The following is a 27,539-nucleotide window of genomic DNA, read 5'->3' on the forward strand; positions in this document are numbered from 1 at the left end:
CTGGTACACACTCAGAAGAGCACCTGCACACACACCATCACTGGCACACATTTGTCTGTATGTGACCGAGCCTTGTCCTGCCAATAGTCCAGGTGTCACCAGAGGCCAGGCCTCTTGTCTGTCCACCACTCTTGGAGGCCCAATTCCTATTTAGTGGAGAGGAATTGTAGTAAGGAGGTTCAGAAGTACCCCACCCTCCCGAGTGGATGCTGCAGCCTCGTCCCGGGGGCGGGGGCGGGGGTGGAGCCCAGAGCTGTCAGCGGCACCAGGAGCACGTGAGCAGGTGCAAGTGTGGGTGTCTGGGCGTCAGTAGTCAGGCTGCAGCCTACAGACGTCTTGAAGGCTTTCCTGGGCAGGCTATGTGCCCACGCGGCGGACGCCTCCCCTGATTCCTAATGGGACTCACAGGACCTGGCCACCAATTGACAAAGTTTGAATTAAGGAACCACCCTCCGGTAAATTTAAGTGAGTGCTTACTAGTCACATCGCACTTGTCTTCAAGGGCCAGACGTGGGTGACTGTGCAGCTTTCCCACCATGTCCTCTCTGGAGGAAGGGGGGCCTTTTCCCCATGCACACAAAGTCAGCATATGGGCCCAGGTGGGCCTGTCATGGTGCTGGGGCCACCTGCATCATGGTAGCTGTTTTCCCTGTGTCGCCTCATCTATTCCTCATGAAACCTTTATGAGTTCAACACTTAAACTGCCAGGGGGTAAAAAGAGAAGGAAACAGGAATCTATAGATTAAAAGGGGGTTTAGGAGACATGTTGACAAAATTGCAATGTATGGAACTTATTTGGATCCTGACTAAAGCAAACAATTGAGAAAATTTGGACAATCACTAGGTATTTGATGATAGTAAGAAATTATCATCACAGTTTTTTCAGATATGCTCCTGACACTGTCACGGCCAGCTTCTAAGATGGCTCCTGGCATTCACACCATGGTGTAGTCCTCTCCTAATCTGAATCCGGGCTGGCCCACGTGAACAGTAAAATACAGGAGAAGTGATGGCATGGGACTTCAAGGCTGGGTCATAAAAGGCGCACAACTTCCACCTCAGAAGTCTTGCTGCTCTCCCTTTCTTGGCAAAATGAGCCGCCATGTTGTGAGGATGCTCAAGCAGACCTGCAGTGAGGCCCACGTGGAAAGGAGCCAACTCGCCAGCATCAACTTGCCAGACACGTAGGACCCACCTTGGGAGTAGACCCTCCAGCATAATCAAATCTCCAGCAACCTCTTGAGATTCCCCAAGCGTGAACCACCCCCCAGGATGGTCCTGAATTCCTGACCATAGAAACCATGAGTGATAATGAAGAATTATCATTTAAAACCTTTGAGTTTGGGGGTAATTCATTACATGACAGTCAATAATTAATACTGGTATTGCGGTTATGTTTTTTAAAAAGCAGTCCTTATTGCTGAGAAAGGTGCATATAAAACAAGCACTCAGAGCTGCTCAGAGATGGCACTAAGAAACCAAAGTAAGTACCAACAGAAGGTGCACTGGATTGCATACAGTTATCAGCAAAATGCCCAAGATATGAAGCAGTAACATTCTAAAGCAAATCACAGGCTCAGAGGCACAGAGAATAAGCAGATGGGTCTATTAGCATTCTGAGTATTAGTTGATATTATTAGCTCTGTTCCTCCCTCTTAAGGGTAGAATTAATTTTCACCCTATTTGACGTGTAAACAAAGAAGGTAAATGGGTAATAAGAATAAACCAAAATTTAACAAAAATTTTTTTAGAAATACAAATCCAAGTGTTTACAGATGGAATAATTTGATATTCCAAATTTCAAGATACTCAGGGTAGGGCGAGTAGGTGGGGGCATTAATGAAACAAGGCTGGCTGTAAATTGATCCTTATTAAAGCGAGCTGATAGATGTATGAGCCTTCATTTTCCTAGTCTCTCCACCGTTGTGTGTTTGAAATTTTTCATACTAAAAAGTAAAAAACAAAAAACCGACAAAGAAAACTTTGACACAGGTATTTAGTCCCATTTTACAAGTAAGGAAAACTGAGGCTCCGTTTAAGTAACTGCTAAGTTTAAGCTCACACAGCTAGTACAGCTACCATGATCTGTTGCTAAATCTGAAAGAAAAAAAAAATGTTCTTTCCGTCACGCTACTCTGCTTCCCCAATAGTAACAGTACTGCAAAGTTGTAGCGTGCTGTGGAGTTTACACAGAGATTTACATATGCCATATCATCTGAGTGGCTGGGGCAAGAGGCAGCCTAAATTTCCTTATTCCCATCATACCCAGCATAGTATCTAAGGGCAGAACTTCTCTAGAAAATGCACATTGGATTGTAAGAAACTGAACATGCAAATGGACAGTGGACAGACGGTATGTGAAAATAGAACTCTGGCTCACACCCAGCCCAGGAAACCGGCCCCTTATCTACAGTGAGTAGCCCAGGAAGCTGGCCTGGTATAAACCAGACTTAGAGGAAGTCAGACCATTATTTCTAGTAACAGTCCAGAAAGCCAAACAATAATCCCTGTAACAATTGGCCCCGAATGGCCAGGACTTGATTAATAACTGAGAGCTCCCTGAATTTTTGTCCTGCTTCCAACTAGGGACCAACCAGAGAAAGCCAAGTAGGCCCCTAACCAATCATGCAGGATGTCCTGTTTCTAGTTAGCCACCTCCAGCTTCTCCAGGTCAGCATCCTCCAATCAGGGCACACATGACACCTTCCCTTTTCTCCCACTAGAGACCTTTCTTACTCCTTTGCCTGTCTGAGTTTCTGCCAAGATGCCAGTGACATTGGCTGACTCCCTTGCTATAGAAAGCTCAGAATAGACAGCCCATGCCTGTTCTCACTAGGTTGGTCTTTGCTTATTTCTACAGTTGACTTGATTAAATAAAAAAAGTAATTGGGGAAAATAAGTTCAGCTACTCAACATCTACCTTTGTTCCAGCGGATTTGTCTAGAGGAGGAGGAGGAAGCAAACCTCAGGTGGTGTTTATACCTTCCTTCTAAAAATGACATCCTTGACAATGTTTAGCTTGGAAGCTAGTCCGGAGATAGACCCGGGGAAACTCCTGTGACACTAATCTCCAAACCTGAAACCAGGGTGGGTCTCACCACTTTCAGTGCAACTGCTCACCAGTGAGTCTTAGTTCATCTGTTTTGGGTTCAGTCCAAAAGACAATTCACTAGGCAAAGTGTTGCTACAGCAACGAGGTTCGAGCCTGGGAGCTAACCAGCGCTTCTCTCAAGTGGCCAGCCAGGCAAAGGTGGGTCCTGGACAGAACAGTGTGCCAGGGACACCCAACGCCCCAGGGTTAATCCAGCACTTTGCCCTGGAGGAGCACTTTAACGGAACACAAAAATTATTTCCAGGGAAAAGCCTTAAGTCAAGCAAGGGGACTCCATTAAGAAAATAACTGAGAGTGAGGAAGGCTTGTTTTGTTTTTTAAAAGAAAGAAGAAAAAAAAAACCCAAAATGTTCAAGGGGAGATTGTCAGGACGAAAGTACTCTCCCACATCCAGGGACTGCCAGGAATAGTGGTCCAGTCCTCTGCCTCCAGCCTAGAATGCTGAGTGGTACCAGGACGTGGGTGGGCGGGGCAACCAACTCAGTTTGGCATTAGCCGAAAAGTACATGCGAGTTTCTAAACATGCCAGGTGGTGTTGATTCTTCTTGAGCTGACAAGAGGAGACGCTGGGACATGTCCCTGAAGAGAAAGTGTTACTAAGACAAATAGAGTTATCAGGCTCTGACCTAAGATGAGGGTTAGGATAAACTTTTAGGATTGGCTAAGAATTAATGTAAAAAAAACATTTCCAGTACACTTTCAGTACACTTATCCTCTCTGATGCAGTGTCACTGAAATCCCAGTCATGCCGCTCTCATCAAGTTAATATGTTTATTGTCTTGGGTGGGAGTCCACAGATGCAGATTTGGGTCGCCCAAACCGGAGATGCCACAGTGAATCTCCAGAGCCACGTGCATTGTGCAAATGATGTGATTAGAACTCTATCCCTGTCGGGTGCCTGATTAATGAGAGGTCAGCAAAACAAACAAACAAACAAACAACAACAACAACAAAAAAAAAAAAACCAGCAGTCCTTGAGTATACAAACCATAGCTTGAAACTGGTTACTGGGGGAGGTTGGATGGATGAGGAGTTTGTGATTAATAGATACACATTATTGTACGTAGAATAGATAAGCAACAGGGACCAAATGTATAGCACAGAGAACTGCTTTCAATTTCTTATACTGAGCTGTCATGGAAAAGAATCTGAAAAAACATATATGATGTATGTGTATAAGTGAATCACTTTGCTGTACACATGAAACTGACACTGTAAATTGACTACGCTTCGATAAAAAATAAGAACGTTTAAAAAGCCATAATTTGTACCCATGTATCTGATTTTGGACATAAGGTGAACTTCAGAGTTTGGACTTTGTAGAAGTTACGAGTCCCTCTGCCTGTCTAAGAATAGGTAGCAAGAAGCTTGGGTTCTCCTATAAGACAGAGCTGCGTTTAAATCCTGGCTCTTCTGCTTAGTAACTGTGTGATTGTGGACAAGTTACTTAACCTCTCTGTGCCTCAGCTTTTTCTTTCCCAAAATAGAGCCGATAATTTTGGTGGTACCTCAGAGACTGTCAGGACCAAAAGAGATAAAGCACGCAAAATGGTTAGCACACACAAAGTGTTCAACACATAACAGCTATCCAGTGTCTCTTTTTGCCCCACTCCTACTATTCCTATTAAAATAAAACACCAGAGGAAATGATTAGGACTTAGCTCTAGAGAGAGAATCATTTCTTCTCTAACACTTGATGGATGGTTCCTAAAGATGACAAATGCTCTGACCTGCCCAGGAAAAGGAACAGGGTGCTCTGGGGCCACGGGTGAGGGTCCTAGAGCTTGCACAGGTGAACGTGCCGCAAGGCGTCACGTAGCACACCGGGCTGAGCGCCAGGAGCAGCCAGCTGGGCCTTCAAGCCCCAAGCGACCCTGACCCTCAGCAAAGAGCTACACCACAGTTACTTATTATCTTTTATTTACGCAAATACATTTACAGGTGAATTCAGCGGTTTAAGTCCCCCTTAAACTCAGTTCACTCCTTTCGTTCCCACCACCTTCCAGGCATCTGCTGTGAGCAGAGTTCCCTGCTTAGCTCCGCAATGGAGTAGAATTGAGTCACCCTCGTGTGCATGTCCTGCCCGACTGGGGTCCTTTGTCAGTAAGTCAGTGAGGCATCCTTCGGACTCCATGACTCCTGTTTGGGAAGGAGGAACACAGGCAGCAGTAACAGTAGGACGTTGTTCTCAAGTCAGATGCCCAGAAAACTGAATTAGAAAAAAAGGACAAGGAAAAAAATAAAATTAGAGGAAGAGGGTAGTAGGGAAGGGACAATAGGAGGCAGCCGGCCAAATGCTTCCCACATCAGTGGAAGGAATCAAAGACGTGAGAGCCCTTGGCCCAGGTGGATAGGTCCTCAAGTGTATGTTGACGCTGAATCCAGAGGTCAATGGGACAGACAGTCATCATTCATGGACAGCTACTCAGAAGCTTGCTCAATGCTTGGGTCCAAGGAATCAGAGGGCTGGCAGACCACACAGGCTTTGAGGATCAAGAGGTAGGTTTCCTTGAACTTCCTTATTTTATAAGCATAGACGATAGGGTTCATCATGGAGTTGGCATGGGACAGCAGGATGCCCAAGTTCAGCACAACTTGTGGTACCTCTCCATTAAAGTAGGTGATACAGTTGATGATGGATAAAGGCAGCCAGGACAAAGCAAACAAGAAAAGAACCAGAAACAGAGATTTGGCCGTCTTGAACTCTCGTCCGTAAAATGCCCCTGTCTCTTTGGAGCTAGAGAAGTTCTGGCTCAGTTTGTTCCGGATGATATAGAAGATGTCAAGATAGATGGCACACATGACAACCAGGGGGATGAAGATCCAAGTGAAGAAGCTGAAGTAGACCATGTAGTCCATCCTCATGACGGAACGGAACTGGCATGGAAGGAAGGTGATATTTCTGTGGTACTCTGAGGTCAGTTTCATGTTCCAGCCAAACATGGGGGTCAACCCCACCAGGAAGGACACCAGCCAGCAAAGGCCCAGAGCCAACCATATTCTTCTTTGAGTGGTGACCCTCCTGTATCTGTTTGAGTGGAAGAGAGTCGGTGAGTTCACAGCAGGAATTGCTAAAGGGTGAAGAGGGGAGATGGAGCTGCAGGGTGTTGCTATTCTGTGGGGATTGCAGCTAAACTTTACTGGATGTGAAGCCAAGATAGAGTAGACAATGATTAGAGAAAAATCCAGCCAACGCTTAACGATCTACAGTGGACCAGTAGTAGTTGCCTAGAGTCAGGTGCTTGTATACCCCACTCACAGCTTCACTTCCAGCCCAAGAATTCTTCAGTTCCTGGGAGGTAAAAGTTACAGGAGTCTCCTGGGATCGCCTACCTGGGGAGGAATAGTCTCCTCAAAGCGCGTTTGCCTGCTGTGTGGTTGGCTTTGACTGTTGTGCTGCTGTCCATAAATTATACTCTGCCTCTCCCACACCCGCCTCCATCTGGGTCTGCCCCTGCTTCTCTATTTGCACCACACTTGGTGTTTCAGTTAGAGTCCATGGGGTTGCAAAGGTTGTGTTGAAGGGTGTCTAGGACCTTGAAAGAAAGACTCAGCCAATGAAAGCCACCATTTCTCCTTAAACCATTCTTCCTGACAACATTCTACACAGACGGCAAGAAGGAAACAGATTTTGTTAAGTACTATGTACTTGTAGACATTCTCTCAACAAAATCTCACAACAAACTGGAGATATTTTTATGATAATTTCCATTTCATGGATGGTACTGGTGAAAATCATAGTTATAGCTGCCATTCACTGGGTATAGACGGTATGCCAGGCATTTTTCTAAGAGCTTTCCATCACTTGATCTTAGGAGGAAGGCGCCTTTATCATCCCCCATTTTATAGGTGAAAAAAGTGAAACAGACAAGTCACTTGTACAAACTCAAAGTGGTGGAGCTACAACTGGAAGGAGGTAAGTCTGAGCTCAGAGCATCTTAATCACGATGATGAGGAACTAAGACAGAGAAAGTTAAGTAACTTGCCCAAGGTCAGGCCTCAGGATCTGAGATTTGACTCCAGGATTGTTTGTATCAAAAGTTGTCTGTAGCCCCCTCACCACGCTCTTTCCCCACAAGAAGAGAGGAGAACGTGAGGCCAATTCAGTTCAGGACATCTGGGGAATTCAATGTCTTCATTTGGTATTCTGTTCTGTTCATATGGTCACATGAAAGGTTGTTACTACTTTCTGCAATGGAGAACTTTTTTGGTCCCCTTCTCAACATAGAAGAGGAAGCAAAGCTTAAAAAAAAAACTTTAAAATAACCTATATTGGCAAAGAGCAAAACCATCCGTTTTTATTGCCTCTTTTCTCTCTGCTTATCTTATCTAGTATGTTTCTATCATTTCTAAAAGTCAAGAACATTTTTCACTAATTGAATGTACATCAAGCTTTTATTGTCTTTAGCTTACCCTCTCCTCTCCCCTGGCAATTGAGCACACACTCCCCTAGTCAGTGGGGAGGGATCGGAGTGTTCCTCTGTTTCTAGTTCCCGAGTTTCAGCTCATCATTGCCAAACCCCTCACACACCAAACGGTGCAAAGAACCTCTTTCAAGCTCAGAGGCCAGTTTGGATTTGTTTCCACTCAAAAAGCCTGTGATCTGAATGTTGTAGCCCCATTTCCCAGGCACCTCTATCACAGCCCCACATCCCCCACTCTTCAAGCAATTTACCTGACCGTGAGCTTGACCCGCAGGTATCGGTCCACTGCAATGGCCAGCAAGGACATGATGGAGGCATGGGTGAAGATCAGCAGCAGGCAGGTCATGAGAAGGCAGCTGTAAAAGTGAACTGTGATGCCCAGACTGATGACAACGGCCAAAGGCATGACCAGCACCCCCACAGCAATGTCTGCTAGGGCGAGGGAGACAATGAAATAGAAGGTGGTGGTCTGCAGGCTGGGGTTCAGTTTGACCACCCAGATAACCAGCACGTTGCCCACTATGGCGCAGAGCCCGATGAGAATCTCCACGGTGATGTAGGTAATGTTGGCCAATGACATGGTTGTGCTGTTGACCGGCATCTTGCTTTCCAAGAAGAGCCTCCCAGTCAACAGGGGTGCCGAAAGTATCTGTGTGAACCAGTGAGCCTAGCTCTTGCCAGACATCTTGCCAGAGGTCCAGGTGCAGCAGCCACAGTCTAGAATTCACGACTTGACCATTCCTGCTCTTCTCCGGTAGGACTCCCTGTCCTTAGAGAGAGCCCATCACAGGGCCATCGCTTCCAGCCTCAGTGCGGGGCCCCAGGAGCCGGAGGACGGTTCTATGTGGGCTGAATCTGAAAGCACTGCCGCTGTTAGTTCCCCTGCGCCTGGAGGTCTACTGAAGCTCCATCGAGATAAGCAACCCTCTTCAGTGGTGTTTCAGGAAGTGAGATGGGCCAAGAGGAAGCGCAGAGCCAAGGACACTCAGCAAGAAGATGGGAAGAGCAGAAGAGGGGGTGGTGTGCGTGGTATGGAGAAGGCTCAGCATTCATCGACTCAGAGGCCAGATAAGAACGCAGCACTGGGTGGGCGAGGAGCTGGGAGCACCGACAACGTCATGTTCTGGCTTTCTGCTAGCTTAGCAGAAAGGTCCCGTGATAAGGATGCAAACAGAACACGCAGAGGAGCAAATAATAGACTGAGAGGGCTGGCTCCTAACCTTGGCCAGAATTTACTCTTTCTGAGTGCATGCTCTAGACGGACTGTGTTCCCCAAAAGTCATAGGTTGAAATCTGACCCTCAAAGTCATGGTATTTGGAGTGGGGGATTGGGGAAGTTATTAGGGCATGAGGGTGGAGCCCTCGGTAATGGGATTAGTGTCCTTATAAGAGAGGGACCCCCCCCCCACGAGCACCATCGCTCCTTACACCATCTAAGGACCAGGAAGTGCGCTCTCACGAGACACGGGTTCTCCTGGTGCCTTGACCTTGGACTTCTCTGCCTCCAGAAGAGTGAGAAATACATTCTTCCTAAGCCACCTAGTCTTTGGTATTTCGTTACATCAGCCCAGATGGAGTCAGACAGTGCATAACAGCAGGGAGTGGGAATTCAGCCACCTGAGCTGACTCTCCACTGGGCACAGCTGGAACCCAGCCTTTGCATCAAAGATCTTTTGCCAAAGGGACAAACTAAGATTCCCTGTTCAGATGAGCAAAACTTCAGCACCTCCCATAAGCCTCACATCTGCTGACCCTCCATCTCCCCTTCTTAGCCCACACACCCGCCATGCCCTCAGGCTGGCAACCAGCTTGTGTCAAACCTATCTGAGGGACCATGGGGCAGCGGGATGACCAGCCACGCAGGAGGGAGGGAAAGAGGAACACGTGTGCATAATCACATCGCATTTCTCCTGCCCGCCTGCCCCAAGCCCGACCCAGCCCTGCAGGAACAGCTGTCTGTCTAGGAATCAGACCCTCTCCCTGAAGTTGCTCACCTGGTCTTAACTGCTGGGAATCAGACACTTGAATTTGGGGTCCACCTGGTTCAGCTGCTTCCCAGTGCTGCCCCAAAGGGTTATTTGGACAGACAGCAGAAGGAACAGTTGGACCTAAGCTCACCCAGTGGATTGAACGGTTTATAATATTTACCTAAAGCACCAACCTCTGTACAGCCAGAAATACAATGATCACAGGAGTGCTGTTCTGGTCTTTACCAACAAACACTTCTCACGGGGGCGCTGGTGAGATGCCTCGGCGCGGGGCCTGCCGGGTCTGCTTCAGTTGCCCTCCTTCTGCATCACCCAGCCACCCCCTCTGCCGCATCCCCAGTCTGTCCGAGTCTGTCTGGCGTGGCTCACTCATCCCTGCTAGCCCTGCCATGTATCCCTGAGCCAACTCCCCAGACATTAAGGGACAGCCCTCTCCAGCTGCATTTCTGTCGCTCCAGCATTTTCCAGTCTCATCTGGGCCCACATCCCGGCGCCTTGGAAACGTGAAAGCTCCCCCAGCCTCCAACGCGGCCTCTCACATGTCTCCACGTGACTGCCACCTTTATCTCTGCTTCAGAGAAGGAAGTCATGGAGAGCAAGATTTCTAGAAGGCTGCGTGCTACCGAAAAAAGGCCTTCTCACTCTTGGTGACTCACTGTAAAAGACGTACCCCAGCCACCCCTCCCCGACCCTCAGCCACCCAGCAGCACCAAATAACCTCATGTGAGAGAAAGACCCTCATGTAGGGGTGGGGCGTGCTGCCTGGCTGTGGCGATGGTACAGCTGAGGAGCGTTTTTCCTGGAGGGACTGGCAGCCCCAGTCTGCCTCTCAGGCCAGCCTGAGGTGGCCGAGGACAGAGGGACTGGGCCGTGGCAGACTTGAGCACAGACATCTGCTCCGTGTTTGGGTCAGACAGTGGACAGTGGACAGCTCCTGCATGTGGACAGAAAAAGATCATGGCCCTTGTGTGCTTGTGGGCCAGAAGCTGGGGGGAGGCAGAAGGTCATGGAGACCAGGAAAAGTGCCTGAACCACGGATCCACCCCACGGGAGGTGCGCCCATCTGTTAGAGGTGGATGCGACAGCTGGAGCTGGAAACCGGACCGTGTGTGTGTTCAGATTCCAGGCGAGTCCTGGTGGAACCACCGTCTCAGCTGAGCTACAGAAACTGAGGAGAGGGGTTTTTGCCCAAACATCGGTTCCAAGAGCAGCATGATGGGGGCAGGACAGGCTGTGAGAGAATGACCCACAGGAGAAAGGAGAGCCTGGGGACACGGATGGGGCCACCGACCCGGCTACCTTTCCCCACCTGGGAACTGTTTCCGAATCCTCTGCACAAACTTGGGGAGTTTTCTCTCCATGAACAAGGGAAGCCCTTCCTTTGTGTTTTCTGTGCAGACAGAACCCATCGCCACTCGGGGGGCTGAACTGCGGGGTGAAGGGAAAGGCTTTCACAGTCACTTAACATCCTGGCCCAGGACGGGGCCCTGAGTGATCTTCTGCCTCCAGATTGAACACCTAAGGGCCGCTAGGGAAAGAGGACAGAGAGACCAGGACGGATGGTCACCTTTCCCCATTGCCCCCAGCACAGCCCACGGCCACTCTTAGTCGTGGAACTTCCTTCCTCATTTCTGAGCCTCCTAACCAGGCTCCAGACACGAGTCCTCCCAAGGCCTCCGTGTTGCCCCAGGATCAAGTCCAGACTGCTCGGGATGGCGTTTGAGACCCTCCGCAACGGGCTCTCCCAGCCCCTGCAGCCTCCGGTCGCCTGTTTCCACGGGAAACCATCAGTGCCGCCAGGCTGTGCACACACACCCCCCTCCCCCCGGCACAGAGCACGCTGTCTCACTTCCTCTTCCCTGTGTGCACACTCTTTTCCGGCTAGGAAGTCCCTTCTCCCTCGCATCCACCCAGAAAAGAAGCACTTTTCCTTCCAGATTCTTCTCAAACAGAACCATGAAGGAAGCTCAGCAGACACCACCCCCACCCCATGCTGTGTTTATCCAAACCCTCCTCTGTCGTCCTGTGAGCTCCTGGAGGGCAGGGACCTCCACTTTTCATTTCTGCATGTCTAGCCCCGACCACAAAGCCTGGCAGCGGGTAGGGCCTCCGTATACTGATAACTGAATGAACAGGAAGACACCTGAGTTAACCAGGGGACATAAACTCAGCACTGGGGACAGAACGCCAGGAAATCAGCTAGGACCTGCCAAGCACCCTCCATTATGTTGAGCATTTTATATACCTGCTCTCACTCAGTGCTCTCTGATGAAATAAATACCATCATTACTGCTGAGTAAACCGAGGCTCAGAAAGGTTAAGTAACTTGCCCCTGGGTTGCAGAGTGAGGAATTGGCAGATCTGGCATTAGAAGCCACACTTCTGGCTTCAGGAAATGAATAAGCAAGTAAACAAACTTTCATAAATGTAAGAAGTCCCTGGATTTGGAGTCACTGTATTATCAACTGGAGATTCTAAATTCATGTCTGGAAAAGAGAGTGGCAACCAAGAGTATGGGAACAAAGCACACGTACAGTGTAGGTCCAGCCCCAACTCTGAGTTAGGAAGAGATAGAGCAATCAGAGACACTGGGCGAGCAGGCTGCTAGAGGGGCTGGGGCCCCAAGGGGGAGCTCTGGGCCAGAAAGAAAACTTTTTGTTGGACCAAGGTGCCACATAAAAACATTTTTTAAGAATAAATCTTAAGTGGCTCAGTGGATTTTCCCAGCTAAAAGAAAGGCCATGTCTGTTTCACTTCTACTAAAAGAACCTGAAATCCCTGGAGGAGGAGAGGGTCTGGAAGGAACCATGAGCCTGAATCAGGGGAAAAGCAACTGGAGTCCTCGCGGAAGGGCCTCTTGTGTCCCGGACCCTGGCCTGGAGCCACCTTGGGCTGATACAGCTGAACCCAACTCAACCACAAGGCTGCCACTTTGCCCTTGGGGGTTCTGTTGAAAATCCTGAGCGTCTGGCCAGAGATGGTTCATCTGACCCTTTACAGCTTCTCAGAAAAGCCTGGGAAAGCCCTTCAACCAGCCTGCAATGACAGCGAGATGCAGCACTAGCAGGGGCCCAGGGAAAGGACTCTGGAGCCCCAGAACTGGTGCAGGTGGCCGCTGAGACAGGATGTCAGGCAGGCGGAAGGTGGCGGCTTCGGCCGGGGGTTGGCTCTCACCGACTCAACTGCTGCCTGCAGAGTTGCACAAAATCACTTTACTTACTTCCTCTTGGCTCCATGGCCACTTCCCCAAAGCCTTATATTTTTACAGAGCTTGATGCTTGCCAACCAGCAGCAGAGGCTTAGAAAGAACAAGTGCTCAGAGTTAGCCCAGGTGGCCTGCTCTTACTCCCCGTGTCAAGCCAGAGGGAGGAGGCTGGGCTGATCTGGAGCCGCGTCCCCAGGGGGGTTCCTACCAGGGCTTCAGCTGTGACCAAGAAGCCAGGGACTCCCCAGGCCTGTAGTTACATTCTGAGTTCAGGAGCCTTTCTTAGAGCCAGTGCGAGGGGGGAGGAGAGAGGTCAAGGTTCCTTCACTCTAAGCAACAGGAAATCCTGCCCAGCCAAGGGGAACTGCTCCTGGCGCCCACGCCCCATCCACCAGACCCTCCACCCACACTGAGGATGTCAGAAGGCCTCTGGGCCCTAGAGGAGAATCCAGAGAAGGGTTCAGCTAACTATGTTTGTTCCAGGTTCTAGGCACTTAGGAAATGTGGTGTTCAAACTGCACGAGTCTCGCGAGGGCGGGGCGGCGGTGGGGGCGGTAACTAGAGGCTTTTATTCGTGTCCCTGTCTGGGCGCTATGCGCAGCAGTGACCACAGGTGGCAGCACATCCCCGCTGCCACCCAGGACTGGGACAAGAGAATTTAGCGCCACCTCCAAGCATCGCTTAGCCACCCCTCTCAGGTCATGCAAAACATGAAAAAAGTGAGGATTGAGGGCAAAGGAGACACGGAGAGATTGCCATCTGCCTGAATTCAGTCCAATCCCGCAGAATATTCCTGGGCAGTACCAAATTTCATGCTCTTGACTCAGGAAGGCTGAGAAGCAGTTTCTCCTTTCAAACCCGTGAGTGTTCCAAGAAAAACATTTCTTGTTCTTCATAGTGTGCAAAGCTCCACACACGCCCCACCTCACTAAATTAACACAACAGCCCCCCAAAACAGGTGTCATTCATCTCATCTCACAGCAGAAGGAGCAGAGGCGGAGGGGTGGAGAGAGCCGCTCGAGGCTGCACAGCGGGTCAAAGGCAGGGCGAGGACCGGACCGTGGCTGGCCTCCTTGACTCAGGGGAGGACAGAGACCACCAGGGGAGGTCCCACTGGGATGTTTCTCTCCCTACCATACCTATGCCACCAGTCCCTGCCCATCTCTGACCTATCCTCTCCCTTCTACGGGCGCCGCCGCGCCCCCCCCCCCCCCCCCCCCCGGTCCATTTTCCCAGCCACTGCTGGAGAGCTTCCTGTCTTTTGTAGCCTGTGATTTCTCATAACGCCTCGGGTCTCTTCACAACCCAGCCTCTTCTTCACCACAGCCCCAGGCTTCTAATCGCCTGCGCCGAGTGTCTCCCGGGTCCCCACAGTGGCCAACTGTATGTCCTGCTGTCCTCCCAACCCCCAGGCCTTTACCTAAACACCAGATGTGGGAACAAACTCTGCACAGAGCAACTGCTGAGCCTAGATGCTCCCAGCAGGGCCATGCCCCAGCCCCCGTCTTCTTACCTTCTACCTAACAAATGTGGAAGGAACTGGGCACTCACTTCCCCTGTTTTCCATGACATATGTGTCTTCCCTTCCTGCCCCACAAGCCTGTCTTTTTTTTTTTTTTTTAATTTATACACTTTGGGTTTTTTTAATCTTTTTTTTTTTTTTTTTTGGTAGGAGAAAGTAATTAGGTTTTTTACTTTAATTTACTTATTTTAACAGAGGACTTGGGGATTGAACCCAGACTTCGTGCATGCGAGGCACACACTCTACCACTGAGCTATACCTTCCCCCCAAAGCCTGTCATATTTACGACTACGGGAACTGCCGAGGTCAATAGACCAACCAACCAGGGCCAGGCCTCCTGCCAGGGGTGTGACACACATCATTCACAGTTCTGTAGCAACTCTGCAGTTGAGTATCCTTAGATCTGTTTCACAGATGAGGAAACTGAGGCATGGTGACAACTGAGTGACCTGCTCTGGCAACACAGCCCATCAAGGGCAGAGCTGGGCCCAAATCCAAGTCAGTCTTGGCTTCAAAGCCCTGGCTTTTCCCAACGAACCACAGGAGGAGAGTTCCACATCAATTATGCCAAAACCCAAGCTGTCATTTGGGGCAAAAATTCTTCAGCGTCCCAGTGGGTGAGACTTGTTTCGTAGGCCAGGTCAGCTCCTGGGGGCAGGGTGTCATTGTGTCAGTGGTCTGCACTCCAGCTCCAGGCATGGCTCAGCTCAGAAGGCGGTCATCCTGGGCTGGTGGAGGGCTGCCGGCCACCTCTGGCCTACATGCTACTCCTGTAGAAGGCGGTGATTAGACGGTTGCCTCCTGGAAACACAAGACTTCAGCTCCCCCCCAAAACACGTCCCCAGACTGCCTTATTCTCTCTGCTTTTTATCAAGGTAAATACAGAAAGCTGTCATAGGAAGGATGTATGGCAGTTCGTCAGGACTGAAGATACTATCTGTTGCTGCATTCCCTATAGAAGGTTTCTCAGGATATGTGTCTTTGAGGAGTTCAGTGCTAGAAAAGAGATTGCTTTTCTTAAGAAATCAGCTTGCTTTGTTTAACGGCTTGGTTGGAGAGCTTTGTATAATTTGGTTTTGCGTGGGCAGTCAGGAGACTGGGCGCCGGGGCTCTGTCTCAGTCACCACGCTCTGCTTAGGTATCCCACGGCATCTCTACACCCATGGCATCCCTTGACGCCTGGTGTGTTGCGATCCCATCATGCCCAGTTCTTTCAATATGAGTGGTTCCCATCCTTTTTGGAAGTAGGCAAGGTGTAAATAATAGATCCACAGAACTGACATTAGAAGGCTTGTTTGCGTTTATTTTGAGGGCAGGTCTGCCTGCTGATTATTCCAGGCTGTTACATGAAGACTCTTGCTGGTTCCCGCATGACTTTGGGGTGAGGATTTTTTCCTCCACAAGTGCTCCACAATCATATTTTAGAAGATCAGTTTGGGCAAAAGAAAAAAAAAATGTTGACTACAAATGCTCTCTGGAGTTAAGCGAGCCATTTGAGGAAAGCTTTCAATACTGTACTTGAAGCCTCCGTATCCATCAGATCTAGTAAACACTCCCTTAGGAATGATGCTGCGTAGGGCATCATATAATGATTCCCCAGGTAGAACTTATTTTTATTTATGCACATCCCACCCACTTCCAGAAAGGACTGAAGTTACTACCAGGCTGAGTTAATAGCTTCCTCCTCGGTACGCCCACATCAGCTCACACGTTCCTCTGTTTGAGCGCTGGTTACACTACTTTGTAGTTATTCATTTATGTGCCTGCTCCTCTCGCTAGCTAGCAAACCCCCAGCAGCTGGTAAACTCCTTAAGAAATTATACCTTTTTCATCTTTATATCTCCGCCCCATTGCCCTTCTCCCCAGAGTGTGAAATAGTACCTAGCACACAGGAGACCTGCAATAAATTCTCATTGAACGTGTGATGTGTTGTTCTCAAGTCTCTCTGCTCCTCACCTTGCAGGAATGCTGACCACAGCTCTCTACATCCAGTGAAGAATCAGGAAGGATATAGGGAGGCCCCTTCCTCGACAGAAATAGCTTTTGCATCTCACTTCAATCGCAAACCAGTACAGATAGGAAACAGCACGTGACCAGCTTGGGTCTAGTCAAAGGGTCCCTCAGCAAGAATGTCTGATATTTACATTACAGTTTGTGGTTTCAGCATTTTTGCATACAACAGCCTGTTTCAGTCTCATCTCAGATATATCTGAAATGGTGCCCTCTACACACACAAGTACACTCGTACACTCACTCACCCTCACACACGCACGCTCATATGCACTCTCCATCATCTCCCTCGGTTTATTTCCTGTGTACTCCTTTCACACCCAGAGCTAGTTTATTCCATTCCTCACTTGTCACTGCTCTGTCTGCAGGATCCCGAACCTCCTCTGGCCCTAGCTGGCCCGTTTAGTCTGACACATGATGTAATGAGGCTCTCACAGCCAAGTGACTTGCCCCAGATCATTGTGTTTGGTACAGGGTTTCCAGGACATGAGGATTGTGGTGGGAGGAGGTACCAGAGGAATCTGATGCTCAGAGTGTCTAGTTCAAGGTCAAACCTGGAGCAAGCAGCTGCAGTTCTTCACCAGCAGAAATGTTGGGAATCCACAAGGTTGAGAATCCACAAGAATGCACTCCCAGTTTCCTGTGTTTCAACAGGGCTAATGCAGTCTCTCGCAGGAGGGGCTCTATCTGGGTACTGCTTCGCTGGCTTCTTTGTCACTCTGGTCCCCATCTCTCTGAATCCCCAGCCAAACAGTCTGTGACCCTCCATCCAAGCCTGCGGCTCATCTTTCCTTCTTTCACGACTGCACTTGATCCTGGACCAGTCTGCCCATCAATTCAGCTGATGGGTCTGATGATGGGTGGGAATGAGTTACACTGCCCCACATCAGCAGTGCCTCTGTACACCTAGAGCACCAGCGGACATGCCTGATGGACGCTCCGCTGCTGTGAGATGCTCCAGAGCACGCACCCTGAGCCTCTCCATCCAGGGGCCAGGCGTGTCCCACTCCGCTGTCACCAATGTGCTCCAGGGGAGAAATCACGGCCAGGTCCAGCCCTAGGCTGCCAACACACCCACCTTTCTGGTTTTAAACTGTTTCTAAAGAGATGACGGTGGACAAATTGTTCTTTCTGTGTCTTCATTTCCCCTTTGGTAAATGACAAAGATACCTGACCAAGGGCTGAGTGAAGCAACATGGGCACAGCTGGCACAGAGCCGGGTCCACAGCCTCCCTCATCACCCCTGCGCCAGTGTGTGTAGGCAGTGTGTGTGTGTTCCACTTCAGAGCTGCTTGATAAATACTGAATTAAAGGAAAATCATTCCACACTTACCAGCCTCCCCACACCATGAGATACAGGCTCGTTGGGAACCCACAAGGATGCACTCCTCAGATCCTAGGTCCCTTCACCACTGACTCTCCCCGTCTCTCACCGAGCAGCTGCTCTCCTGTCCAGGGCTCGGCCCCCGCCCCCTGCAGTGCGCCTGGCTTCGGAAACAGGAAGTGTCCAAAGGCAGGAACATCTTCCTCTCCCTTCTCCATTCCTGCCAGAAAGCGCCTTGCTTACCCCATTCTGAGTGGTTTGTCAGCACTGGGGATGGCACCCACCCCCCACTCCACCACACCGCCAGAGAAGCATAAGTGGGCACACTCACTGGGTTCCCCGACATGCCACCCGTGACTCCTCTGTGAGCCTGGGGAAAAGCAGCCTCAGATCTGAACATGCTCAGTTGGAGATGTGCATCCTGTCAGGTCACCAGCCCCTAAGAGCCACTCAACTTGCCACAGGTGACGCTTTCCCAGCACCGGTCTCAAGAGTCAGACGATCCCAAGCGATAATCATAGTTTCCATTTCTCATGCGTCACTCATTCTGGAGGGCCTGACACACCACTAGACACTATTCACCACTATGAAGGGGTCTCTGCTGCGCAGGGTGGGAGGGTTGCTGGATATGACAGCCAACCCCTGCCAAAGCAGCTGCGAGGCAAACGTGGGGGCGCACGAGGCCCATTGCTTAACTTGAATTACATTTATTTGTATTGCTCTCCATCTGCAACACCCAAATCATCCAATCTTTCATTAACCCTGAAATCTTTCCTGATTTCGAGGGAACAAAGAAATGAATTTGTTCTAGGGCTAGGATTTAGCCTCAGAGCCGGGCTGTGGAGCCAGCTCCAATCTCCCCCAGGCTCCGAGATAGCATCTCACTCTGTCCTGGTCCTGCCAAGATAAGTCAACGCGCCTGCTCCGTCCATGCCCGGAGAAAGACCAGCCTTTGCTTCAACGACCATGACTTCAGCTGGCCCAACAGAACTCCAGGTCGCTGCAAGAGGGCCAGCCCACACTGCTTCCCTCCCCAACCCCCATCCCCCACCCCCCGTCCCCCACCCAGCGCCCATGACTGGGGCTTTTTGTGCAATCCTGGAGTTGGCCCCCTCTCCCTTTCCTGCCAATAATGCTGACTGTTGTCTCCGAGCAAATGGAACAAATGAGCAACATGGACTCCATGCGAGCTACGAACTGGAAACATGTGCAGGGAGGCCAGGGCTGCCGCTGGCTGGTGGGGGGCTGCGGGAGGCGGCTGGGGGGCAGGGAGGAAGATGCAAGGACCTCAGGGAGGAGGGCAAAGGGCACAGCCTCAACAAGGAGCCGCGCACAGGCCGAGGGCCCTGGTGTAAGACCCTAAACCTGCTGCAGGCCCCACAGCTCCTCTCCGATTCTGCTTCTGAGGATGAACTCGGCTGCATCTTGGCCAAATGGGGGGGGGGGGGTAATATGCATACCCTTCTTAGAAACATCATTTTAAATGTTAAATTCTCTGTTAAAGCTGAAACGGATCTGAGAAAACAATAGTCCCAACTCCCCATCTCACAGATAATGACAAAGGGCCAAAGCCAGATGCGTAAGTCAGAGCCAAGTCTAGACTAGTACCTGGCAGCCCCACCAGCCCCCTGCGAGTGTGTGTGCAGTGCGGACGCACACGCCCACTCACACGCACATGCATGCGCACACTGTACTGCTTCCAAGTCAGGTGGGTGAGGAAGGAAGAGAAAAAATAGCAAGTAGCAATTGCCTACTATGTGCCAGAAGCCACAAAATACAGAAATAGCCACGAGCCCTCTGGTGGACTTCCTCTGGGCCTGGAACGATGCTTGCCCAGCCCCTGTGCTGCCCCGGGGCTGCTCATGCCATCCCACTGCAACCTTGAGAGGCGGGTTTTGCCAGTCTCTGCAGATGAGTGACAGAGGTGAGCACCTGGAATCCCAAATTCAACAGAAAGATGGCCCTAGGATCTGCTCTTCCCCTCAAGAGAGACTCTCCAGAGGGAAGGGCTAGTTCTTGACCCAGACTCTCACCTGGAAAGGCCTGTCTGAGCATCGCATGGACTGGCTACTGGCATAGCCAGTGGGACACAGACTGGCTTTTCCTGTCTGAGGTCACAGGGCCTGTGGAGCCAGGACCTCACAGAGTAAGACTGAGCCTCATTCCCTGGGCCTGCGAGAGGAAGCCCCATTTTCCTAAAATGTCCCCTGCTCGGCCTCAGCCCTGCTTATCTGATGAAGGAACACTGGCTGAGAGGTGTTTTCAGGCTGTGGCTGTTGAGCCAGTCTAGGAGGTATGGAGAGGACAGGGCTGCGTGCTCCCTGGTGGGAGCAGGTGATGCTGTGAGTCTCCCCCCAGCAGACAACAAGGGAGGAGGAGGTCCCTGTGAGGAACTAAGGGCCCCTTTCCCGAGGAGATGGGCCGGGTCCTCACAGGCAGCTGTTGGGGTCTGAGACTCTGAGAACAGGAGGGAGCCAGGGGCAAGGAGGCAGAGCTACCGGAAGCCTTCGTGCGGGGGAATTGGTCTCCCGGGGGACCCCCCCACCCACCCAGGAGTCACAGTGCTGTTGGCTCAGCGTCCCTGCTCTAACGCGGGGGTGGAGGGAGTGAGGCTATCAGGCTGATTCATCCACCACACAATCTGAGGATGCTGGTGGTACACCCAGCCGGATGTGCTCCTCAGAACTCTGCGAGTGACGGACGCCAGAGGGGTGTTCCCTGCAGACCGCTGGCCTGAGCCAGTTTTGTCAGCAGGGCCCGGCTCAGAGAGGGGTGCTGCCCCTGTCAGGACCAGATCCATCCCCGTGTGTGCTGCCCACCTTCTGCGGCACCCGTCCCCACCCACTCACACACCCTGGAGAGCCTGGAACTGCAGTTTCCAGGATCCCTGCTGGGAGACTGGTCTAGGGATTGGGTGTCCATCTCCTGCTCATTGCCTGAGCCTGAAGCCAGGACTCCTCTGACAGTCCTGCCGTGAGATGAGCCCGGTTTGGACTCTGCCTGCCAGGACAGCGCCCTTGGCCCCGCCTGGGCACACAGCCAGCCCTCCCCTCCCCCAGCCCTGCACACATCACCTGGGCTCGAGTTGGCCTAAGCAGGAAGCTGCTCTCAGGGCCTCTGAGTGGAGAGCAAGGATGAGGGCCAAGAGGAAGTCACAAAGATCAGCTTAAAAATAACCCTTCCTTCCATGTCAGTCATGAACAGGGAGCCAAGTTCTGATGGCGCTGGCTCAGGGCAGTGTCCGAAAGGCCCACAGCAAATCAGCAGAGGTCCATCTGATGGGCACACACCCTGTGTCCTTATCAGCCTTAGCAAGCACCCCAGCAAAGTCCTGTCTTCTCAGAGACCTCTGGCCGGCCAGCATCTGTTTCCTCTCCTATATTTAAACAACCAGTTTAGTGAACTTGGGAGAGCATTGCTACCCCGGAAGGAACACAGCCCCCATGGGACATACAGGGCGGAGGATGACACTGAGGCCTTGTGGCCTGTGCTTGGCTCCTCCCCAGCCTCTGCTCAGAGAGTGGGGCCCAGAGTTGCCAAGAAGCCCTCAAAACCCACAGTCTGTGCAGTGGGGCGGGGGCCTGAGGGGCCTGCCCAGGTGGTATTCCGGGTGCAAGCAGTGCACAATGCCTTCCAACACCAGAAGGGGGGAAGGGGACCCCAAGGAAAGCCAGAGATCCGAGAAATAACACCTGTTTCATAGCCCCAGCCCCAAGCATCAGTGTGGGCGACCCCTTAACACTACTGGTCTTGGGACCGATTCAGGCCTCTTGGCTGTTTTTAGCCACCACTTCCACCCTTATCTCAGCAGCGTGGTTTGTTTAGAGGAAGGCACAGCTTTATCAGGGACCTTTTCCTGGTTCTGCTGACTCCCCAGTCCCAGGTTATTGTGGTCTCACCCCACTACACACACACCCACACACACATACATCCACACAAGCATACACAAACACAGCACTAGCCTCATAAAACATTTAGTGAAAAGAGAGACATTTCAGGAACCTTCTAGAAAATACTCCTGGGTAACCTAATGGTCCGCACCCCCTCTCTGAGGTGGCCGTGCGAGGCCAGGAGGCTTTCCTGGACTTAGTAGTTGTCACTGGCCAAGAGCAAGGACTGCTCCTGTCACTCACGTCCTGTTCCCCTTCCCTTGCCCCCACACACCCCAGGCCATTTGTCCAAGCCAGTTCTGGGGTGAAGGCTTGGCTTTGAATGGTTCTTCCTCTCCTTAAATGTAGAAAACACCAAGTAGTTGAATATTTTATACCCTGGAATTCCCCCTGAGGTAAGCACTTCTGAATTTCAGTCCATAAAAGCACAGACTAGAGTCCTCTCTGGATTCAGAACCCCTGCTCTACCCCCGAGGGCTGTGCGAGTTTGGGCAAGTGACTCTGTTTAGAGCCTCTTTCCATATCAGTAAAACAGGGCTGAAATAGGTTAATGAAAGCCATTTCAAAGAGATGTCAAGGGGATTCAATGGGATATTTATAAACACCTGGCAAGTTGCCCAGCAACTCATAGTGAGTCCTTCGCGGGTTGATGAACTTTCTATTGCTGTGTGAATTATCCATTTCTGTTTGCTTTGTGTTCCCCTTCACAGTTCATATAAAAAAAAGTCCAGAGCTTCTGATTAAAATCAGTGCCCCTCTCAGCACTGGCTCCATCACAACTCCCCTTGTAAAAACAAAATATTAGTTGAGTAGTCACTAAACCATGCAGACCCATCCTTTGTGCATCTTACGTCTCTGTGAGGCAGGTATCACTGTTGTCCCCATTTTACAGATTAGTAGACTGAGGTTAAGTGACTTGACCAAGCACATGCATGTAGTAAATGGTAAAGCGGGGATTTGGATCCAAGCAGGCTGGCTCCAGAGCCACCACTTTGAACCTTTTCGCTATACCTGCATTAACTGTTTAGTGGACTGAAGGTAGCACTGCTGGAAACTTGCCCAGAACCTAAGACAGACTTGCACAGCCCTTGCTGCCCCAGAATCTGGTTTTTAATTCGCCACATGGAGTCGATCTTTTGGTAACCTATTTTACGCCAGACTCTGGCATATGTTATCTCTCAACCAGGACTTCCCAACCTCAGCTCTACTGACATTTTGGACCAGATCATTCTTTAAAGCACCCCCTCACCCCCAAGTGAAGACAACCAAAAATATCTCTAGACATTACCAAATGTTCTCTGGGAGGCTAAAGCACTCCCAGTTGAGAACTACTGCTCTAAACAAGAAGTCTGAAGTTCAGAGCTGTTAAGCGATTTTCCCAAGGGCACGAGGCTGGCAGGCAGCAGAGACAGAATCTGAGCTAAGATTTGCCTGACACCGAAACCAGATATTTATCACTATATCATGCTCTCTCTAGTTCTAAATAAGGAAGGTGTGAACTCAATACTGTAATCTATTTGCCCAGAAGCAAGAGCACCAATAAACTCTGATTCCCCAACCTCAAGGCTGAACTTACGACTTCTGGCTGCTGCTTATCTGAGCAGAATCTAGATCTTAGACTTTTGGCACTAAATCAACTGAGACCTAGGCCACTCTGCCAAGCCTAGGAATTTAAGCTCTTCTTTACCATCCAGCCTCCCCTAAGTGTGCCACGAGCTCAGCTTGGACGTGCGCTGCACTGGTTCTTCTGGAACCGTGGAGAGGCTGAGGTCTTGGGAAACAATGTCAGCTTTCCCAGTTGCTTGTCTGCAGCCCTGTCTAGAAATATGCTGAGGCCAGAATCATAACCTAAATTTCTGCCCGAGTTCTATCTCCTTTTGGTTCTGAGTTCATTGATTAAAACCTTCATGGACAAAAAATGGACTGAATTTGCAAATTACACCACTCCCTGTGACACAGAAAGATGTGTAATTGAAGAGAGACTGCCAGGCACAGAAATATAAAGTTGCGTACAGGAACCTAATTCAGGGCAGAATTTAAACTACCCAGGCCTAGGTTTCTTTCATCATTTTTTCTCAAGGTCCAGCTACTTATTGTTGTTTTTATTTTTTTTAATTGAAGTTTAGCTGATTTACAATGTTGTATTAGCTTCTGGTGTACAATATAGTGATTCAGCTATAAAAATATATATATTCTTTTTCGTTATAGGTTATTACAAGCTATACTGTTCCCTGTGTTATACAGGAGGACCTTTTTGTTTATCTATTTTGTATATAGTAATTTTCTTTCATCGTTTTTCATTCCTTGCTTCCTTCCCCTAGTTTTTTCCTCTTTTTAGCTGAACTCCGGTTGTGCACAGCCAGCCACCACTGTTAACATACTGTACGTTGGGCAACAGGAACCACTTTCCATACGGCCTTCCTCATGCACGGGCAAAAACAACCACTAAGAGTAAATTCTGCAGGAAACTAGAGTCATCATAAAGAATAGGTTCATTGCCAGAGCCTGCCTGCTTTTCTAATGAGGGAGATGATAGCTCACAACAGCTGCTACCCATGTCAGTCAAAAGTCCAGAAGTCTTGGCAACAGCAGTAACTATGTGGTTGGTCAGTATTGCCACCTCACTGTTCCTCAGAAGCCCCCTAGAATCACTAGAGTCATCACAGAGGAATTTTCATTATGAGGTCGTAAGATCAACAATCTCCCAAACAAGTCGGTGGGCAGATGGTAGCAAAAGGGTGAGAGTAAATCTGTTTCCAGTGAAAGAATTTGAAAGATTTGGACTTCTACTTTAAGATTCTGTAAATTCTCAACCATATTAACAGAAGGGGACGTGAATGTTAGCAGAGAAGACATGGAAACTGACTTCAGAGGAGCCTGTCCGTGTAAGAGACTGTTTTGGACTCAAGCCACTCATTTTTCAAACATGTTTGAATGCAACTAAACATCTCAATCCACTATAGAATCACGAAATTGATTTAGTAGATCGTGATCAGAGTGTATTTTCAATTAAATGGAATGGAATGAAATGTATATATCAGATTACATTGCATATAGTAAGAGTAATTGTGTTTCAGTTATGTTTGTATGGTGAGTAGCAGTCTAAAATGACTGCTCGTTTTACACTCTTGCCGAAGTACAATTATCATGCAAAAAACTTCACATAAAGTGTACAATTTGACACATTTTTATATATGTATATACCTGTGAAACCATCACCACAGTCAAGATAACATAGCCATTGCTCCCCCAAGTTTCCTCAAACCTGCGGTAATCCCTCCTTCCACCCACTACTGATCTGCTCTGTTACTATTGTTTGTACCTTGTAGAAAATTATATACATGGGGTCACACAGTAAGCATGCACTCTTTTTTTAATCTGTGTTTTTCAACCAGCATAATTATTTTGAGATTTATCCATGCTGTTGTGTGCATCCGCGGTTCATTCATCGTTACTGCTGTGTAGGGTTCCGTTGTATAGATCATCTGGAATTTGCTTAGGTGTACACCTGTTGATGAACATCTGGACTGTTTCCAGTGTGGAACTATTACAAATAAAAGTGCCATAAATATTCACAGTGCAAGTTTTTATGTGGACATATGTAAATATCTGGTTATGGAATGACAAATCACATGGTAGATGTATATCTACCTTTTCAGAAACTTCCAAATCATACAGTAAAATGATTATACCATTTTATACTCCCACCAGTAACGAATGAGAGCTCCTATTCTACTACATGGATCTTTGCCAGGACTTGGAATGTTCAGTTGACTTAATTTTATCCATTCTAGTGGTTATGCAGTTGTATCTCATTATTTTAATTTGCATACCCCTAACGGCAGTGAGGTTGAGCAGCTTTTCATACACTTATTTGACATTTGTATGTATGTCTTCTTTGGTAAGATGACTATTAAATCTTTTGCTCATTTTAATTGGATTATTCACCTTCTTATGGAGTTGTTAGAGCTCTTTATATATTTTAGTTGTAAATCCTTTGTCAGGTATATATTCTGCAAATATTTTCTCCCAGTCTTTGGCTAACCTTTCCATTTTTTTTTTAACAATGCCTTTTGAAGGACACTAGATTTAATTTTTATAATTTATTTTTGATTGTATGTCCAATTTATGTTTGGTCCTGTAGTTTGTACTTTTTGTGTCATATTTAAGAAATCTTTGCCAAGCCCAAGGTCACTAAGACTTTCTCCTGTGTTTTCTCCTAGAAATTTTATAGTTTTAGCCTCATATTCAAGTCTATGATCCATTTCGAGTTGGTTTTTGTACATGGTGTGAAGTCAGAGTTAAGGGTCATTTGATTGCATGTGGCTATCCAATTGTTCCAGCACCATTTGCTGAAAAGATTGTCCTTTTCCCCTTCAGTTGCCTTGGCATCTTTCTTGAAAATCCATTGTGCAGTCTATTTCTGAACTCTGTATTCTGTTCCATCAGTCTATTTCTCTGTCTTTACACCGATACCACGCCATTTTGATTGCTGCGGTTTTATAGTCAGTCTTGAAATTAAGTTGTGTTAGTACTACAACTTTATTCTTCTTTTTCAAAGTTGTTTCAGCTGGTTTGGGTCTTTTGAATTTTCATACACATTTTAAAATCAGCTTTACCGTTTCTTCAGAAAAGCCTTTGGGAATTTGATTGGGACTGTGTTAAACTGATAGATCAGTATGGGAGAGAATTATCATCTCAGCAACACAGGACTTTACAATAGATGAAGACAAAGTATCTCTCTTTTTTTCTAAGGCCTTCTTTAATTTCTTTCAGCAATGTTCTGTAATTTTCAGTGTTCAGATTTTACAAATCTTTTGTTAACTTGATCCTTACATCTTGTTTGTTGTTATTGCTACTGCAAACGGTATTATTTTTAAATTCAAATTTCTGATTGTTCATTACCAGAATAAAGAAATACAAATAATTTTTGTTTATTGAACTTATGTAATATTTTCTACATAGACAATCATATCTTCTGTAAATAAAAACAATTTAGTTTTTCCCAATACAGAATATTTTTTAATTGCTTTTTCTTGCTTTATTCCACTAGTTAGAACTTCCAGAACAATGTTGGACAGAAATAGAATGGGCATCCTTGCCTTGCTTCTGATCTTAGGAGAAAGCCTTTAGTTTTCTAGTGTGATGTTTGCTGTAGGTTTTTCTTAGATGCCTTATATCGGATTGAGGAAGTTTCCTTCTATTCGCAGTTTACTGTGAATTTATATCAGGGATATTAGATTTTGTCAAATATTTTTATGCATCTGTTGACATAGGGATATGATTCTTATTTTTTAGTTGTTAAGTATATGAATTCTGGATTGGGTTTTGAATTATAGACTGGATTCTGGGATAAATCCCACTTGAACACATGTGTTATCTTTCTTATGTATTGTTAGATTCAATTTACTGAAATTTTTAAGGATTTTTTTTGCATTAATTTTATGAAGGATATTGGTCTATGGTTTTCTCATAGTGCATGTCTGGTTTCAGTGTCAAAGCAGCACCAGTTTCATAGACTCAGTTGGGAAGTACTCTCTTCATTTTGCTGGAAGAGTTTTGATGAAATCGATGGTATTTCATCCTTAACTATTTCATAAAACTTACTCATGAAGTCATCTGGCCCTGGAGCTATCATTATGGGAAGATCTTTTTAACCAGAAATTAAATTTATTTAGCATTGGTAGTTTGTTTTTCAAAAAAATTTTTTTAATTTCATCTAGAGTGTTAAATTTATCAGCAAAGTTATAAATAATATTTATTTATCCTTTTAATGCTTGCAGGAGCTTTGGGGATGTCTCCGCTTTGGTAATTTTGTCTTCTCTTTTTTTTCTTGATTCATCAAACTAGTGGTTTGTCAATTTTATTGATATGTTTAACAAACCAAATTTTGTTTGATTTTCTCTATTATTTTTCTGTTTCTATTTCACTGATTTCTGCTGTTATCTTTATTATTTTTTTCTTCTGCTTGCTCTGGGTTTAATTTACTCTTCTTTTTTCTAGTTTGTTAAGGTAGAAGCTGAGGTCATTGATTTGAGCCCTTTCTTCTTCTCTAATAACAATG

At 48.1% G+C, this 27,539-nt stretch overlaps 1 protein-coding gene across 5 annotated transcripts in view; it reads right to left on the reverse strand.

Moving 5' to 3' along the window:
• ADORA3 (adenosine A3 receptor) overlaps positions 1-27,539 on the reverse strand; it is a 37,247-nt gene that overhangs the window by 1,912 nt on the left and 7,796 nt on the right. The window contains exons 2-3 of one of the 5 annotated variants that reach the window (XM_032487326.1): positions 7,788-8,670; positions 5,016-5,321 (exon numbers count right to left, since the gene is read on the reverse strand). In XM_032487326.1, the coding sequence (XP_032343217.1) occupies positions 5,306-5,321; positions 7,788-8,137 (366 nt within the window). In that variant the 5' untranslated portion in view covers positions 8,138-8,670 and the 3' untranslated portion in view covers positions 5,016-5,305. Of the gene's footprint in view, positions 1-5,015; positions 6,141-6,175; positions 6,715-7,787; positions 8,671-27,539 lie in introns of those variants that run through there. The other 4 variants (XM_006182878.3, XM_032487325.1, XR_004322774.1 and 1 more) reach the window with 4 other exon arrangements.

This window comes from Camelus ferus, chromosome 9, assembly GCF_009834535.1.
Source record: "Camelus ferus isolate YT-003-E chromosome 9, BCGSAC_Cfer_1.0, whole genome shotgun sequence".
Lineage (NCBI taxonomy): Eukaryota > Metazoa > Chordata > Mammalia > Artiodactyla > Camelidae > Camelus > Camelus ferus.